Below are 18,925 nucleotides of genomic sequence, written 5' to 3'. Positions count from 1 at the left end.
AAGGTGGGTCTTCCGCCTCCTGCCAGCAGCGCAGTTGTTCTTCACGTTCTGAAGCTGGGGAGTGGAAGTGAGGTGGGCTGGGTCAGACCCTTCCTGCGGGAGGCGTTCACTGTTCCCAGAGTGGAGGCTGAGCGTGAGCAGGGTGTGTGGGGGGGCAGGCGGAGAGGTGCGAGCGCCTGGGGTCGGGTGTGGGTTAAGGCGCTGGAAGCAGAGCCCCTTGAGGCTGCAGCTTTAAGTTACATCCTACCTTGTACTGTCTCCCCGGTGTGTTGGTTGAGTCTTATCCCAAGTGACGCCTGGTCTCAGGTGTGTTGTGGGGATTTAGGGAAGCACTTGGAGCAGCTCCACAAGGAGGTATCACGGGGAGAACGGGGCCTTCCTCCTCTCCCAGGACTCTGGTGCCAGGGTGGGTCCCAGCAGTGAGCTGAACGGTCGTGGTCGTGGTCAGCAGGGGTGGGTGTGGGTGTGAGGATGAACCAAGCTGACAAGGGAGCCTGCCTTCGAGCACGTGTAGACGCTTGTCTCGAGAACTCCGCGAAGTATCCGGGGGCCTTGGAGACATGCTTGTATCTGGAAATCAGAATGGCAGGGGACTTATCATCTGGGCCTAAGAACTGAATGTTCCCATCTGGGACCTGCGGGCTTCCAGCACCTGTGCATCGCTTGCTGGAACCCTGCTTTCTGATGGGCTTGAAAGACGCAGCCAGAGGCTTCATTTCCTCCTGCTGCTGTTACTTATTTTCCTTCACCAGGAATAAGGTCTCAGCAAATTGATGAATTGATCATTCCCAACACTGTAATTTTAGCAGCTCCAGCAGAGCTTGAGGAAAAATAATCAAACAGCATGTCATTTTGATAGTTCTTTACCCCAGGCCCTTGGTAAGCTTTTCCCTGTCTAATCTCCTTCCTCTGATTTTATTTTTCTCTGTAGAGCTTCTCTGGTCAATTATGTATCTTGTTTCTTGGCTGTTTTCTCTTCTAGACCATAAGTTCCATGAGGACAGGGATTTTTTGTCGTTTTATTCACTGATTTCATTTATTGTTTTATTTACTGAATGCCTAGAACAGCGTCTGGCACATCATGAGTGCTCCACACGTATTTGTTGAATGAATGAACTAATCAAACTGTCCTATTTTCTGCAAACAGATGTTCAGCATTTGATAATTTCAGAAACAGTTGCATTTAACTTCTTGGAAGACCAGCTAATTCTCCATTGTTTGTGCTATTGGAGAGCTGTAGCAGTCAAACACAAAATGTGAGTTATTTCACTGGCTTTGGAATACTCCACACTAGGTTATGACTTCCATTTCTATGGCTTCTATCATCTTTATGCCCAGTTTTCAGATGCCCAGGTCATTTTAAATACTTATAGAATGGTGTAGCAGAAAGTGTCCTATGGGATGGAGTTTCAAAGCTGAGTAAGACATGGTCCATGTTCCTAAGAGATCATAATCTAGTGGGAGAGTTAGATTTATTGCCAAATAACTAAATGAGATGTGATTCATGCAATAAGAGTAATATATAAGGAAGCAGGTGGATTTCAGATGGGTGGTCAGGAAAGTCCATGGAGCAAATGATGCTCAAATAGGGTTTTGAGGAATAAACAGGCTATCACATGACCGACAAGATGGGGAGAAAGTCAATGGCAAGTCACAGAGATGTGAAAGAGTGGCTTGGTATCACTGGACCGTTATGTGTGTAGTCAGGAGAGGCAGGGATAACACAACTGAAGTGAACACGGGATGTACCTCTAGCTTTGGGCCCTGGTCACTCTCATAATGTTTCAGACCTGTATGTCCCACTAGTGGCTGGGCATCTCCACCTCGACAATTCAGAATCATTGTAAGCGCTACAGGAACAGTGACACTCCACTTGGCTAGGATCTATTTAATTCCTTTACATGAATTTCCTGAGAAGAAATCATACGACTGATTTTTTTTGTGGCCAAATATCAAAAGACAGAAGTATAACAGAGACTTCCCTTGTGGTCCAGTGGGTCAGACTCTGCGCTCCCAATGCAGGGGGCCGGGTTTACTCCTTGGTCAGGGAATTAGATCCCGTACGCATGCCACAACTAAGAAGGCCACACGCCATAGCAAAGATCCCACGTGCCGCAACTAAGACCCAGCACAGCCTAAATAAATAAATAAAATATTTTTTTAAAAAAGAAGTAGAACAGTTTCATGCCTAAGAATTTCATGAAGTAGACTCAGAATCAAATTTGAATTCATATGCTCCAGGGTCCCAGGATGACACTGGTTGCCTGTGGCTGCTAGAATGACCATGTTCTCTTCTTTCACATAGAAGAGGAAGAGGGACAGTTGAAATTCCTCCTTTGCCTATGAAAGCAAAACTTGCAAGTAGAAAGTAGAGGTAGAAAGTAGAGGTAGAAAGTATGAGGGAGAGGAGCAGAGAGCAGAGTTTGGATCATTTTTATGTGGGCATATGGTCGTTTGGGCTGCTGTGGCTCTTGTAGCCTGTAGCTGAGAATGTTCGAGAGCTCCTGCTTGCTTTATTAGGGGTGACCTTTGTCATCTTTTAGAACTAAAGCATAGAACAAGTACAGTGGTCCCTCAGTACCCGCAGGAGATTAGCTCCAGGACTCCCTTCAGGTACCAGAATCCAGGGATTGCTCAAGTCCCTTATATAAAATGGTGTAGTATTTGCATATAACCCATGCACATACTCTCATATACTTTAAATCATCTCTAGATTACTTGTAATACCTAATACAATGCAAATGATATGTAAATAGCTGCCAGTGTACAGCAAATTCAAGTTTTGCTTTTAGGAATTTTCTGGAATTTTTTTTGGAGTATTTTTTTAAATTAATTAATTAATTTATTTATTTTTGGCTGTGTTGGGTCTTCGTTTCTGTGCGAGGGCTTTCTCTAGTTGCGGCAAGCGGGGGCCACTCTTCATCGTGGTGCGCGGGCCTCTCACTATCGCGCCCTCTCTTTGTTGCAGAGCACAGGCTCCAGATGCGCAGGCTCAGTACTTGTGGCTCATGGGCCTAGTTGCTCCGCGGCATGTGGGATCTTCCCAGACCAGGGCTCGAACCCATGTCCCCTGAACTGGCAGGCAGATTCTCAACCACTGTGCCACCAGGGAAGCCCCTGGAGTATTTTTGATCTATGGTTGGTTGAATCCTTGGATGCAGAACCTGCAGATATGGAGGGCTCACTGTACAAGGATGGAAAGCAAGAGGCTCAGAGTCAGATGTGGCTACTCTTCATGGTCCAGTGGTGCAGCCATAAGTCACGTCATCAAGTCTCAGTTTCTTGTGCACTCAGTGAAAATGGAATTGTAGCTGGAGTTCACTGAGTCCTTCATAAAAATACTCTTAAAAGTGTTCTTATAACTTCTAGATATAAGAACAATGAAATGTAAAAGAAATCCCTACCCATCACCATAATGCCTTAGACATAGGTTAAGGCACCCAGACTGTTAGTGAAGTTCTGTAGATAACAATCTAGACTTTTATATGAATCTTTATATTTGAGGAAGATTTGACTACAGTACTGAGGCGTCAAGCTCATGGCAAGCTTTTTAGAGAGAACTCTTCCTCAGGAAGCAGGTTTTCTGCTTACAGGATGAAGCATGAAAATCAACATGTATTTTATAGGGAAAAAAAGGGTATATTTAACGTATATAAATTTCTTTGCCTTGGCAAGTATTTTACAATTGATGATTGATACCAACAGTTGAGGTAAAGATATACATGCAGTATAAATAGTATAAATATAATATTTAAAGGCAACATATTTTGTTTCTATTGGCAAGATAACAATGAATAAAATACTGTAGTATTTGACAAGCTTGCTGCATCTTTCTCCTTTTCTTTTTTTTTAAGATGCACTGTGTTGTTAGGCAGCAGTGATGTGATTAGTATGTGCATAAAAATTAAGAAGTCAGGTAATTTGAAGAGAAGGGGAGTCAGAAATAAAACCATGTGTGCTTTTATTCTAAGTATCCTCCAGGTCCCAGCTTCTCAAGGTGTGGTCTTCGGGCTGGCAGGCTGGGCATCCCCGAAGCTGGTTCAAAATGCAGAAGCTCAGGTCCACCTCAGACTGCCTGAATCAGAGGCTTATTGTAACAATATCTGCGGGTAATCCGTGTGCTGCTAAGGCTGGAAAAGGCCTGCTCTAGGTGACACGACACTATTCATCCTTGTGTGCCTGTCATATTTCCTGAAAACATATGATCCCATCTCTGGAGTAGGATCAGCATTAAGGTAAATTAAAATTCACTAATGATCTTGTCTGTGCCTACTAAAGTAATCTGGCATATGTGGTTACAATTAAGATGTATGGAAGAAGTGAATTTGTTTTGCTCACAGGGCGTTGCCCAAATGGAAAATTATGGGTTTGCTGCCACCTTTTTCAGTAGGCAAGGAAACAAAAAATCCCTAGATCACAATTCAAACAGTATGATTTTACTGGTACCATACAAAACTCATATATAGCATTTTTATTTCTCTCAATAAAAGAATTGCACATTGCTGATAAAAGAAGACATTATATAAATGCATACAATATAAAAAGAAAGGAAAACACTCTTAATTTTTTTTTCTCCAGCATGAATTGCTAAGTTATGATACCAATCTCTCCCTGAAACCAAACACAATAAATTATCTTTCTCTCTAGCATTGTTGAATTACAATAAAAAACCAACTTAAATCCATTAGCAATTGGTTAAGGATAGTCCATTTGCTTAGTCTATACAATAATAAATAAGGTTGGGTCAAATGCATAGGTAGCTTGACTGACTAATGAAGAAACATGGAATTTAACAGACCTGTTTATATTTTCTAAAACTAATTTGAAGAACACAGTTTTGGTCTTAACATTAGTTTAAAAACCCTGTCTTTCAGATTGCAAAACTTTAATGAATTCTATCTTAAGAGCATCATATGTAGCAATAGTAGAATTCCCTGAAGCTGAAATGGTCCAGGACTCTTGAATGACCATCATCTCCCTTAATCTGGTGTCCAGAGTTAAATTCAGTGCAATACATTGGTAAGAAAATGCCAATTAACTGTGGACAAATAGGCCACTGGTCAACTAGAATGACATTTAAGAACATTATGAAATGTAAGTATGAAAACTCAACAGAACACAGAGGCTCCCTTTGGCTGTGAATCTGCAAAAGCTATTATACTCAGCTCTAATCAGCAGGGAAATACAGGCTCTCTTTCAGTCACTGGGCTGACTCCAGTGGTCCATAGGCGTCTAACATGTCACTGAAAGCTGTATCTGCTGGCCCCATGGCAAGCGGTAATCTAGCCTTAAATGTGGGAACGACTCCTCACCCACTTCTTTGCTTTAAAGAGGACTAAATATTATTTTCTTTGCTTTATCCAACAGCCCACTCTCCGTGTTTGAATAACACAAACAAGCTGACAACACGTAAGAACCATTTAATGTGTTTTCCTTTGGTTGGCTAATCTTTGGTAAGACATCAGGGCAGACTACATATTGTCACACTTCGGTGTCAGCAGCAGATTCTGCTCAGCTTACAGGACGGCGGGGAGACAGCGCCCAGAACAACTTGGAAAGAACCAGGTGAGGAAGGGACTCACCGAATCAGACTTGTTCCTTTTCAAAATATGCAATTATATATAAAATTGATATTTTACATATATACAGTAAAGATAGAGATATACACACATATGTACATACGCTATACATACATTTATTTACAGTTAAGAATACGCTTCTTAGAAGCCTTTAAATAGCAAATTAGGCAATGCACAATGAATAATCCATTTAATTTTAAGTAACATAGATAAATGTTCTGATTTTTAAAAATATTATATTAGTAGGGATGTAGCCGTCTCCAGGAAGGCTAGGAAAGTTCTCAGAAATTCTTGCATCTTCAACATTCCGACTTCTCAGTGCTTCCACTTTTAAGCATTGTCAATCGCTTTCTCTCTCTCCCTTGCTTTCTCACGCGCACACTCTCTCCCACAAGTGTTTGCTTTCACTTCCTCTTCCCTGAGTTTGATGTCACACTGGGGAAAACTCAGATTTTAGTTTCTGGACCTTCAGCAATGAGGGGCTGAAAAGAGTTTCTAATCCTGGCAACTTCCGCCGCACACAGATGTCCAAAGCCTTTATTGTACCATTCTGGGGAGTGACCTCTGCGGGGACAAAAATCAGAAAGGAAGTGGGAAAGTCTTTTTCCAAATCACAACAGTTTGTCATGGTCGATAGGGCTGTGCTTGTGCCCTGAATGTCAGTCCACCTGCATTACACTCGGGGCTGCTGCTCCGAGGTTCTGAGAACCTCGTTCTGTCAACAGGGCCTTGAAAATGCCTTTTTGGCCAAGTATTTGGTCTATCTTTACAGTATTCACCAGGTGCTTTAAAATGATAGCATCTCCTCAGGGGTGATTCAGACTTAATTCTAGAATTTACTGAGAAAACCCAGCTTATATCCACCCAGAACAAGAACTCAGCATCATGAATGCCTTGAAGGGGTCGGATTTAAGTTAGTTCCCTCTCAAAGGAGGGCAACTGGAGGGAGCCGCAAAAGGGACAGGCTGAAAAGAAACACAAGAGGACTCGTATTTACTGAGCACCTACTACATCCCGGGCTCTAGTGCTGGTGTTTGCCCCGTGCCCAAAGCACAGAAGTATAAGTGGGACAAAACGGAAAATAAAGATGAGCAGAGGACTTTCTCTTGAAAGTCAGAATTTTAGCAAGGGCGGAAAGAGGAAAAGCGAGGGGAAGGCACACATAATCTTCTAGAAAGCATGTTAATGGCAAGAGGAATAAAAGGACAGTGAAATAAGGGACCAGATGAGAAACAGGGCCCCAGCGGATGTGCGGCAAGCCTGCGCCCGCCGCCCCCAGGAGCCCGCTCACCTCAGGTCCACCCTGCAGATGTGGGTCAGCCTCGACTTGCCTGACCCACACGGCTCCATTAAGTACTGAGAGTCCATCACCACAGCCCGCACACCACCCATGAGCTGGGCTTCCTCGTAGTCCACAGAGAGGGACACCAGGGTGCACATTCCTTTGGGCAAATCAGTCTTCCAGGTCCTGCAGCAAAACAAACCCGCACGTCGGAATTAGGGCTGAGAGAGAAAGAAAACCCGGAGCACAGCGCTGAGGCTCACACTTATATTTTCTTGCTCAAATTCCAAGCCCAGTTACTTGGACTAAGCTGATGGTTTCCATAAGTGCGTGTGAACTTTATGCTGTGCAGTTGAAAGCAAGGGTCTCAGCCCTCTGACCCAGAGGGCAGAAACGGTCTTGCAGCTTTCAGAGCTGCTTTCGGAATCCCAAACTGAGGCTGCAGAGGCTCCCGCACAACACTGAAGGGCTGGTCTCACCGTTTGGGAACTAGGACTCGCCCATTCAAGTCTTTCAGCAAACATCTATTCGGTGTGCCAAGCTCTGAGAAGCCACTGAAGACATAAAGGTCTACAGCCCAGGAGGAGAAACAGACCTACCAAGAGAACCCTAAAGCACCACGGAAAGTGCAGTGATACGGCTGTGCAAAGAGCGCTCCGAGATCACGCACAGGGGATGGCTTCCTGGAGGAGGCGGTGCTCAACTCAAGTCTGAAAGGATGCTTAGCTTGAAGAAAACTAGGTACATGGCAGACTACTAATTGCCTTCAAGTCCCTGAGTGGCTCTTGAGCGGGAGAAGAAATAAATACAGTTGATTTGCCTCCAGAGAGCAGAGATATGAAGGTATGTTTTAATTCAGTGCAGACAAGAGCCGTCTCACAGTGTGTACTCTTCAAAAATGGAATGGGCTATATGAGGGGTAGTGAGTTCACTGTTACTGGAGCTATTCAAACATGGGGGGTTGTACCACTTGGGAAAAGGTTGTAGATGGAAGTCAGGAATCATGAGAGCATCTCTACCGTAGGATTTCTACCGTAGGATGTAGGTTTCATTATTATAATCTTAGTTATTTATGTTACAAATCCTATCCCCTTGCTTAGTTATCTCATCTCTAACTTCGTCTTGGCCTACCTCACCAGAAAGAGGAACTATAACCTAGAATTAGGGAATAAGCAAGCCCTACACAAATGCTTAGCAACTTCTCCATGGGTGTGACCATTCTCTTTTCATGCATAAGGCTGTGATTAATAACAAAGACTGAAAGTTGTACAGATTTCTGGGGATAAAATGGAAGAAGCTTCAATGAGTATCACTGGAAGCTCCTGAGGAGCTAGAGAAAGGGATAAAGTAAGACATGAACATGGTAATCCCAAGAGGAGACCAGCCTCATGCATGCTAGCCTAGACAGGGAGATGCTCTGAAAACAGGAAGCGCCTCAGCCCTGGACTCCTCTTCCATACCTGTCACTTTCTACCTTTTGTATCATAATCACAAGGAATTCCTGCTGCAGGAGACACATCAGGTTCATTATTAATCCTCTTGGGTGCCGAGTTCTTCTCCCTCCCTCATGGTCCACCCACCTTCTTCTTCAAGTCTTGGATCAACTATCAACACAGTGAGACTCTGTTCTGACCACTATATTTGAAATTCCACCCCTTCCTATCCCCCTAAGGTAAGTAATCCTATCCCCCCTGCTTATTATTTATTGACTCTATTCCTATCCCCCTTGCTTATTATTTATTGACTCTATCTCCCTAATAAAATATAAATCCCAAGAGAGCAGGGCTGTGGTCTGTTGTGCTCCCTGCAGTATCTCCGGAGCCTCCAACAGTGCCTGGCACAAGGCAGTGATGGAATGATACATGAGAAGTAGCAGGCGGGTGGCACTGCAGGATGAGTGGAAGGAGGGCGGTTCCATGCACGGACTCCGGCCCTCAGCCTCCTGTAAGGGAGCGAAGAGGCAGGCTATGGCATGGCTCCATCCCCCCTGTGGCTGCCATCCTAGAACGATTCGATTTTCTGCTTGCAAGAGTGAAGGCGTACAGTTTAACTTCCACGAGGTGAGTCCCAATAACTGCAGTTAATAAGCCACCCTTACAACGGCCCACATTCTCCACCAGGGTCCCAAGGTTGCTAAGATAAACACATATACTTAGGGAAAAAATGACCCTTAAAATTCAAGGTCCTAAGGACCAATTCCAAAGGCATAAATAGCCCATGTGAAAAATAACCTTTAGTTTGCCATAGAGACTAGTTTAATAAAGAAACTATTTAAATTACACATTTGGGAATTTCACTAGTGATTCTTTTTATACTGCTAATATATGAGAAGAGACAGTATTCACCATCAGTTATCAATAAAAAAAGGATGTATTGATTTAATTATATTTTATGTGGGTTTGTTAGAATCCTCAGTCCCTCTTCTTTCTGATTCAGTACTGACTCACCAGCCCATGTACACAGCTCTGCTGTGCAACTTCCTATTGCTGGTTGAGCATCCCCCTCCAAACCCAGAGAGCAGGGGTCCGGAACTCAACCCAAAAATCCATTAGAGGTAATATTTCGACAGTAGACACCAGCCTCGCAAGCCCTGTCAGGCCCTGAAACCTTTCTGGACATCCAAGTGTCTCAGCACAGTTGGACCTTCAGGGCTCTGTCAAGGTTTCCATGCCTGGTAATGAGTTATGAGCAGCTGAAGTTATACAGAGGCATTTTGAAGTTTCACACACTCCAGACTGAGAGTCACACCACTGAAGACTTGCTTTCCCAGGGGGAGAAAGGCAAAATCAGGAGAAAAGCCAGCCAGGTTCAATCTGCATAATTTAGCAGAAAGTACAACTGGACAAACAGCAGTTTTTTTTGGGGACTCTGTTCTGAGGAAATGAACAATATTTATGGCTTAATAAACTGTATGCTCCGTAATGAAAGGGGCCATAAGAGAACCCAGCAGAGCTGTGAACTGGGTGAAAGAAGCAGGAAGTCGGGCGTAAACACAGCAAAGTCAGTTTTCACTGAGAGAAATGAGGGCCGGCTGAGTGTTGCCAGTGGAGGGTGAACTTAGGTGGGAGACCTCTGAAATGCTTAAATCTGCAGCTCTTACCTGGCTTTTGGAGCAGAGCATCTTAAACCCCGGAGGCAGGCTTACCTGAGAACCAGGAAGTCTCTGGAAGGGTGAGGCGCCATGCTGTTCTGCACGTACTGATAGATTTCTGTTTGCTTGTCCAGGGTTTCCACCACCTTCCACTGCACGAAATCCTCATCCCACAGGTGACGCTCCCTCAGCACGCGATTCAAAACCACCGAGGGGGGCGCTTCCACCTCCACAGAAGCCTTCCACAGCTTCAGCGGATGCCCGTCTCCCACCTTGGGAAAGATACCAGCACATGCTGAAGAGGTTGCTGGTTCCAACACAACCTACCATCCTTCACTGGGTGTTCAAAAAACATCACTGAGTATGTAACTTGAAAGAGTGACTCTGAATACCTCAGGTTTAGAATTTTTAAATGTTTATCCTTAAGCTGAAAAAAGAATACTGATAATAAAAACGATAACCACCAACACACAGTGCTCCCTGTGTACCAGTCATTGTTCTGATTTTAAAACAGCCCTCCTCTGACAGTGGTCCTACTATTATGTCCATTATGCAAATAAGAAAACGGAGGCACAGAGAGGCGAGTGACTCGCCCAACGTCACACAGCTACGGGACATAGCCAGGCCTGGGCTCCAGCAGTCTGGCTCCACAGTCTGCAGTCTGATTATGTGCAAACAGACTCTAGAGTGGGTGGTTGACTGATTCCTGTGTGGTGAAGCCCTGGGAACAGAGTAGCCATTTTAAAAGCAAAACAGGGTTTCCCGGGTGGCTCAGTGGTTGAGAGTCCGCCTGCAGATGCAGGGGACGCGGGTTCGTGCCCCGATCCGGGAGGATCCCGCATGCCGCAGAGCGGCTGGGCCCGTGGGCCATGGCCGCTGGGCCTGTGCATCCGGAGCCTGTGCTCCGCAATGGGAGAGGCCACAACAGTGAGAGGCCCGCGTATCGCAAAAAAAAAAAAAAAGCGAAACAAATCCCTGGTTGTAAGACTTGGCTCTTTGGGGGTAATTTTTTCCAAGACCTGAGATTACCTTTTTGAAAGCAAGATCTGTGTTGTCTGTGTTGGAACACGTGACCCATCCTTTGAACTTTTCCTTGGCTTCCTTCTGGAGGCCCTGGATGAGATGCTCCAGGTACGTGTGGAAAGTGGCCCCGCTCTCCTCCAGCTGGGCCCCCAGGTCTTCCAGAGTTGGGGGATGGATCTCAGCCTCCATATATGAGTTATGAGACTGGGCCACCATCTCAAGCGGGACCTGAACCGACGGATGCACAGAAGAGCGACACACTGAGCTACAGAAATGCTGAGACTGACAGAAAACAAAGTAGCAAAGCCAAAGACCACGGTACGGGCAAAGGGCTGAGTGCCGTGGGGCAAGAGATGTTTGTCTAAGATCAGTGAAGGGGGCGGGGGCGGGCTTCCTCAAGTCAGGAAACCCAAATCTGTTTGAGGCTATATTTATTATTCAAAACACCGCCATGACTTCCCATTCATTCTTTCCATTTTCCTTTGATTTTACTTATTATACATTTTTATTCAATTTGGCAAAACTTGGGCTCAGGAAACTTAAAGTGCACAGACTTAAGGGGAATGTCAAGCATGACTTAGAGGTGGCTTTACCTTTGTGGCACACTTTTCCCTTTTGCAAATGACAACTTTGCCCCAACAAGTATGCCGGAAGTCTAGTTCACTTAATCCTTTAGCGTATCTGTGGCTGTATTCATAAGCTGTTACTGATCCTGAGTTCACAGCGATTGTTCAGTATCACACACTCTCACACACACACACACACACACACACTCTGAATCTAATCAAGTCCCGAGGTTACATCAAATATACCGTACTTGGCTGGCTGGCCTGGGACCTGGCACCTGAAGTTGATGCAACTGTTCATAAAATCCATCATCATGGTAAACCCAAGTGTCTTTAACTGTCAAAGCCTCAACTATTCAATATATAAGCTCACTCCTCACATTTCTAGGAGGCAAAGACCAGACCTATTGAGCGTACCATTGTCATAAAATCAGGAAAAAACAGAAATAAGCCATAAATGCAGCAACCATTCCAAGCGTCTTACCGAGTTCCAAGAGCTATAAGGAAGGCAGTTGGAGCCTTTCACTTACCTCAAAAAGTCTGTCGCATTCCATGATCATGTGGGCCAGCCCCTGAGCTGCGGCCAGATTCTCACTGAGGTCCTTTTGATCTGGCTTCCCGGAGGCATATTTCTTCTGGATGACTCTGTAATTGAGGGGGAGAGTCTTCAGCGGATCCCAAACCCAAGAGCTTTTCACAGTACACAAGCTCATTCCTTTGTCATGTCTTCATGCCTAGATGTCACCCAGATCCCATACTTTCTCATTTCCAAATAGAAACAGTGACTACACATCTTAGATATCCTGAGTCAGGCTAAGAGTTTGACAGTTCATAATGGAAAACCTTGGAATAATACACGGGCAGGAATAACTGTTGGGGGAGAAATTGATCTGTTTTTCCCAAGTTTGAAACTACTTCACTGCAAGCTGCCCGTGCTTGGGCCTTAAATCTAGCCTTTTAAAATTGAAGATTGTAAAATACTACTGTGTCCTTTTTCCCTCCTTCCCACTAACACACGCAAAACAAAACAAAACTCCAGGCTTTCGGGATCACAAAGGACACTGTGCTACTTTGACAGTTCCCTGACGCTGAGCCACACGAATTATGTTCCTCCAAACATTTTCTGATTATGAATGAAGTGCTGACAAATCCGCAACTTGCAATACAGCGGGAGTTTTTTTAAGTAGCCGTGGGGAATACCTGGTTTAGCATTAGCGTTCTTGCTGAGGAAAACCCACCTGGGGGAGCTTTCCTTCTTCAGTAAATTCAGATGGAAGAGGGAGGGGGCCAGACACACAGCCAGGTTCATGGGCGTCATCTGATTCTCCTCCACCGCATGGACCACGTCGTTGAGGAAGCACAGCAGCGTCTGCAACACCTCCCTGCTCTCGTCGGCCAGCAGCAGGATGGCCGCCTGCACTGCCTGCAGCTGCTGCTCTTTGGGGACGTCTGCAGAAAAAGCGGTGCCGGGAGTTAGAGGAACAGCCGCGGAAGGAGCCAGCGGGACGGGGAGCGAGCGCTACCTTCCTGCGAACACACTCGGGGTCACTGTCAGCATCAGCAGTGACATGACAACAGCTAAGGGCGTGGAGCTGCCCCAGGTGGTGAGAAGCTTGACGAGCTGCCGTCGGAACCCCACAGTCTCACTCCAGAACCCATAGTCTTCACAACGAGGCTGGACATGCAAAGGAACACCCTGCGCTGGCTTTTCATACTCTTGGAGCAATCCGCCTCCTCACCTACCTGTTTCAAACCTCTTGCCCCCCCCCCCCCCCCCCCCACCTCCAGCTCGCGAAGCATCCCCCAGGACGCCCAGGGCTTGGGGAAGAGGAACCAGGCCCCCCCCCTTCTCGGGCCCATTCCCCATCTGGGCGGTGATAGGGGTGATGGGCACTGGTCAGCAGGCTTGAAAGGGAATCGGCCTGAACAGTATGAGGTAACTAAAAGGAAAAGGTATAGAAAAATGGGTGCTCCGTGCTGCATTCTGCTGCCCCCTGGCTGTGTTTGTTAATGATCTGTGAGGCCTGACTCGCCACCCTTATTCCTCTCTCTCTGAAAGACACCGTCAGGAGCTCACGTGGGCTAACACGGTTGTCTTTCCTACAATACCAGGTTCTAGAGCGGGTCTCTGCAGCAGGTGTCTGTGCTCCAAAGGGGGGTGGGAAGAAACTTGGGATTTCCACTGGTGTTTGTTTTCTCTCATGCTTTGAAAATACTGATGGGATGTGTCTTGTGATAGGCACAGTATATTATAGTATATCATGATATATTTATATTATTGAAAATACGTAAGTATACATGCTCAGATAGCTCCTACTGGCAGGGGTGCCTGATAAAAAAAATGTGGAGCCTGCTGCTCGGGGGGCGGGGGGGGGGTGCTGTGGCGTGCCTTCTGCCCAGGTCCTGCCCCTCTCCATCATCGGCCCTCCCAGGGCGGGGCACACTGCGGGCCCCAGTCACCCGGCAAATGCGAGTCTCTGGAAGAGCCTGACCATGGGTTGGACATTCTGGAACCCACCCCCACCCCTACCACGTCCACTGTGAACTGGCACAAGACAGACCTGGGTTTGATAGAGGAGAGCCATTCTGTTCACATTATACAGAAACCTTTTTCCTTTTTCTTGCTTGTGCTGAAGCAGAAGCAGATACTCCTAATGACCTCAGGCTTGTTACTGAAGTGTTATAAATTCAGCTGGAGCCCTTGAACTGCCTTTAAATAAGCTGCTTTAGGTAAGATGTCCAGTGCATGCATTGTTTAGCTTTAGGTTGCCAACCTTCTCTTCTGTGCCAAAATTTTTGAAGAGTCATCTGTCATGGCTACAGGTTGTCCCAGCTTCCTTCTACTCACTCGTTTCTTTATCCCTCAGAAACTACCTTCTGTCATTATTTTCTACTAAAGGTGCCTGCAAAGGTCAACTATCAATCCCTAAATTCAGCCTTCATATCGGATCCTAGCCTCTTTGACCTTTTTTGTGGCACAGGCACTCCTGTGGTTCCTGCCTCTTTCCTGGCTCTCAGAAGACTGTTCTAGATCTGGATTTCTAGGTGCTGATAACTGGCGTCCACACAGATGGCCAGCAGCACTTCAGACTGCACGTCCAGGCTCCTCCCTGCCCCCAGATCAGCTCCCCTCCCCCTTTTCCTTTCTGAATGCTCTTTGAAACTACAGGGTCGTCTTTGATCCCTGCCTCCTTCTCTCTCCTGTAGACCGTGGGCCTCACATGTGTTCATTATCCATCCAACACTCTAATTAATCATCTGATGAAAGTCCAAGAAGTAACAGAGCTACAGTTGGACCTGCTCTGGAGAACAGAGGAGGAACTGTCCCTCTCTTCTCCACAGCCCTTTGGAAACAGACTCCAGAGTCTATCCCTAGAACATCTTTATTTCTAGTCTTGCTGCTGGAGGTCCCCACAGGTAACCCAGAGCCTCAATTAATGTGCTGGCTCCCTAACCCTCCATTCTCGTCCTGTCCAGTACCTCTCGTTCACCACTTCCAGATTCATGGGTCAAATAAGCAGTTCCAATGGACATGCACCCTGTGGCACAAGCCTGGCTGCCTGTGAAATACCTACTCTCTCCTTCTTTCTCTGTAAGAAAACCCACATTCTGTTCAGGACTGGGCTGTAATGTGCTCAGCGAAGTTGGGCCCCTCCCTCAAAATCACGGGATAACCATGTTGGCCTAGACCAAAAATGGTAATGCCATTCCTCTTCCCAGTGATTGATTTAGGGGAGAAAAGTGTAAAATTTCTGGTCTATGGGACCAAGATAAATGCTAGGTAGGCATTTCTGTAAATTTATCTCCCTGATAAAAAGAGACATATGGGGCTTCCCTGGTGGCGCAGTGGCTGGGAGTCTGCCTGCTGATGCAGGGGACACGGGTTCGTGCCCTGGTCCGGGAGGATCCCACATGCCGCGGAGTGGCTGCGCCCGTGAGCCATGGCCGCTGAGCCTGCGTGTCCGGAGCCTGTGCTCCGCAACAGGAGAGGCCACAACAGTGAGAGGCCCGCGTACCGCCAAAAAAAAAAGAGACATATGCCCAAGGAGAATCCTTCTGCCTGCCTCTTGCCTTTGGATGTGATTTGGGGAAGACATGATAAAGATGAGTGGTGGCCGTCATATTGTGACCTTAAGGGGATGACAAGAGATGCTGACCTCAGCCATGGTGTCACTGAATTAACCAACTCTGGAATTATTAAAGTCCAGATTTCTTGTCGTGTGCGATTATATAATGTCTTTATTATTTAAACCACTGTTTGTTGGATTTTGGGTTCTGTGTTTACAGCTGAGAGCACCGTAACTGGTAGCTCCCTCAACACCACCCAAGGGGTCCCCGCAGTGATTAATGAATCAAATATGAACTCTTTGCGCTAATATTCAGTGCCCTTCCTGGGTACAGTCCCAGTCTAATTTTTGGAGTCATTTGATGCTGCACTGGACAGTTACCCTTCCTTGCCAGCCAGACAGAAATCCTGTAATCTCCTGACACATGAGCTATTTACTTCACTCAGCATGTGTTCCTCACGTGTCTCAACCTTCAGTTGTCACTGCTCTACCAAGTCCTTGTTCTTCATCTCAACCCCCTTGGGTGCTCTTTGTAACCTTATCATGGGATTTCTCCAGTCTTGCTGTTTTGCAGTTATTTATGTACATGTCTTGTCTCCCTCAACTGTAAGATGCTTAAGAGCAGAGTTAAGTCTTACCCATCCATATGCTCTGCAGTGCTCAGCATAGTGCCCTGAACATAAGCAGAACTCAGTAAATGTTTGCTCAGCTAAAATAAGCCCTGCTTTGACCTGTTTTATTTTGCTTGTGAGTCTCACAAAGGGCTAAAAGCATTTATCTCTTGGAAATAATCTGACTTTAACCTTAGACTAGTGTCAACCATAACCTGAGAACTGATTAAATGTAAAGACTCATATATGCTACATCCAAACCGTAAGGGAGGTTTAACTGAAAAATGCAGCTCAACCTCTTACAGCAGAAACATCATGAATTCCCTGTATTTAGCCTCCAGCAACATGTATCACTAGTTTTAACTTAACCTATTCACTCTGACAAAATAATATTTATTTAGTGGGTCACCACTTTATCCTGTTTTTACAAGTGGTACTTGTTATAATCCTTTTCGAATTTCCAATATTATAAACTCCTGAAACACATTTAGTACAGAATTCTCAACAGCAAGAATCTTTTTCGAGTTGGATCAATTCCATGTCAAGGTCCACTTCATGTATATGTTGCTAAAAGCTCAAAAGTCCACAGGCCAAGTGTTTTTTTCCTAAAGAATTGAGGCTTGGACCATTAAATACTTACAGTTAACTGTTGAACAACACGGTTTGACCTGTATGGGTTCACTTAACAGGGAATTTTTTTTTTTTTCCAATAAATACACAGTCGGCTCTCCCCATACTTGGGTCCTGAATCTGCAGACTCAGTGAACTGTGAATCCTGTACTATGTTTATGATCGTGGTTGTCTGGATCCTCGGATGCCCAACTGAGGATACAGAAAACCGACTATGGGACTTTAGCATCCTCGGTGGGTCCCGGAAGGAATCCCACAAGGATACTGAGGGACAACTGTATAACCATAACAGTGCAGCTAGAAAAGAGCCATGTGTTCATTTCTAATACCATCCCCTACTTTGCAACTATCTTTAGCAGGATATGTTGTTAAATCAATACTTGCTTTTCTCAATGATTAATTATAGGGGTTTTGCTGAGAATTATCAACTTCACATCACTTAAAAAGTTCTAAGTGAAAATATAAATTTGTTGAATTAAGCTTACGCCCTGATTTGGTTTGCTTACTTTTCAACAATTAAAGTACATTGCATTAAAATACATTTCCTTTTATTTCTAGTCATTTTAACACATTTGGATTTCATATATCCCAAGGAAATGCTTTCTTTTTAAAAACACCTATATATAAAATAAATTCTATTGTTACCTTTTCATTTTAAATTTATTAAAAGTACATTGAAAGTTTTTTATATCCTACATAAAACCCTATTGAGCAGGAAGATTTTGATGTCAAAAACGTATTTTCAAATGCATAAAATATAGCCTGGAGATTTCCATATTGAAGTGTGAACAAAGTTTACTTCCGGAGAGGAAGGTAGAATCATAACTTTTATATACTTCTTCATGCATTACTTGTACAATTAAAATTCAATCTACAGAATTTTGTTTTTTAGGAGGATGAATGCACTTGAGAACACTGATCTACCTTGTTCCCACTTACACTGATAGATGTGGAGGAAGGTCTCGCTGAGCTTGTTGGTGAAAAGAGGCTCAGGAAGGTCCCGGAAGAACTGCTTCACCATATCCGCCACGTCGTAAGCGGATTGGTCGTCATAGCTGACGTTCTCAGGAAAGCTCTCGTTCATTTGACGTAAGGCATGGATTCGAGACTTCACGCCTGATTTTCGAAAAAGACCCACCTGAAACAAGACACAGTGAGTGTTAGTGAGGCCGCCTTTACCCCAGACGTTTTCTTCCTACTGCAAGCACGCTGACGGAGATGAGAAGGCAATAGGACCAGGACTCGATGACTTGGAATTGCATCCAAACTAGTATATTGTAAATTACTAACTTAGCTACTTCGGGCAGTAGCTGAACACTGACTTCCTCTCCCATGAAATGAAAATAAGAATAATAGCCCACCTTACAGGGCTCCTGACAAAATATACGTGATTGTGCTTTGTGACTTGTCAAGTCTTACAACATGGTAGACGTTATTTTTTTATTCATTTATTTAACAAGTAATGATTAAATACCCCCTATATATCAGGCATACTTATATCTTCTAAGAGTCATTAGTGAGCAGGTCAGACAAAATTCCCTACCTTCTGGTGTGTATACTTTAGTGGGGGTTTTGAGAAACTTCTGTCAATGGAAGGTTTGGTGGATCCCAGATAGGTAACCATGTCCAGTGCCCCTTTGAGGGAGAGGTTTATAGGGAATATGCTCATGAAACAAAATATCGTTCAGCACATATTTTGATTGACAGGTCTTATATGCTTTTCCTTCTTCAGAATCCTTGTAACATATGCTTCTCATATGATGCACTTACTACTCTACCTGGTTAGCTATTATGTGTAGAAGCTATGGCTGTAGTGAGAATGATTCCTAAATGGCTTTTCTTCAGACTTCAAGACACTGTATTATGCCTTTTTCATCCTTAGGGCTTAGACTCCTCCTCTGCTTGATAAATGAATGGAGCAATAAGGTACCGTGGGGATAATTCCCCTAACAGGAACAAGCCAGGGGGAGCAGAGCCCGATGAGGATGGAGGTTCCTGCAGTGGTTTCCAAGTTATGCTGTAGGCTCTCCCCAAGTGGACCTGCCGTCACCCCAAAAGAACTGAGCTTCTTTGGGA

General features: G+C 45.0%; 1 protein-coding gene and 1 long non-coding RNA gene across 3 annotated transcripts in view; one reads left to right on the top strand and one right to left on the bottom strand.

Moving 5' to 3' along the window:
* Nucleotides 1–209: 209 nt before the first annotated feature.
* LOC113625699 (uncharacterized) lies at nucleotides 210–4,979 on the top strand. The gene is made up of 3 exons (XR_003434801.1): nucleotides 210–1,256; nucleotides 3,972–4,235; nucleotides 4,875–4,979. It is a non-coding gene; the product is annotated as an uncharacterized LOC113625699 (long non-coding RNA).
* The window catches only part of STARD13 (StAR related lipid transfer domain containing 13), a 170,361-nt gene continuing 155,850 nt past the window's right edge, over nucleotides 4,415–18,925 (bottom strand). For both annotated transcript variants that reach the window (XM_027116529.1, XM_027116530.1), the window contains exons 8-14: nucleotides 17,789–17,987; nucleotides 12,780–12,990; nucleotides 12,072–12,186; nucleotides 10,982–11,203; nucleotides 10,007–10,224; nucleotides 6,871–7,047; nucleotides 4,415–6,143 (exon numbers count right to left, since the gene is read on the bottom strand). In XM_027116529.1, the coding sequence (XP_026972330.1) occupies nucleotides 6,026–6,143; nucleotides 6,871–7,047; nucleotides 10,007–10,224; nucleotides 10,982–11,203; nucleotides 12,072–12,186; nucleotides 12,780–12,990; nucleotides 17,789–17,987 (1,260 nt within the window). In that variant the 3' untranslated portion in view covers nucleotides 4,415–6,025. The remainder of the gene's footprint in view (nucleotides 6,144–6,870; nucleotides 7,048–10,006; nucleotides 10,225–10,981; nucleotides 11,204–12,071; nucleotides 12,187–12,779; nucleotides 12,991–17,788; nucleotides 17,988–18,925) is intronic.

Source organism: Aethalodelphis obliquidens, unplaced genomic scaffold (assembly GCF_003676395.1).
Source record: "Aethalodelphis obliquidens isolate GAN/ISIS:26980383/991018 unplaced genomic scaffold, ASM367639v1 scaffold16, whole genome shotgun sequence".
NCBI classification, from domain to species: Eukaryota; Metazoa; Chordata; class Mammalia; order Artiodactyla; family Delphinidae; genus Aethalodelphis; species Aethalodelphis obliquidens.
The sequence above is the reverse complement of the archived record's forward strand: the minus strand, read 5'-3'. Positions and strand labels throughout refer to the sequence as shown.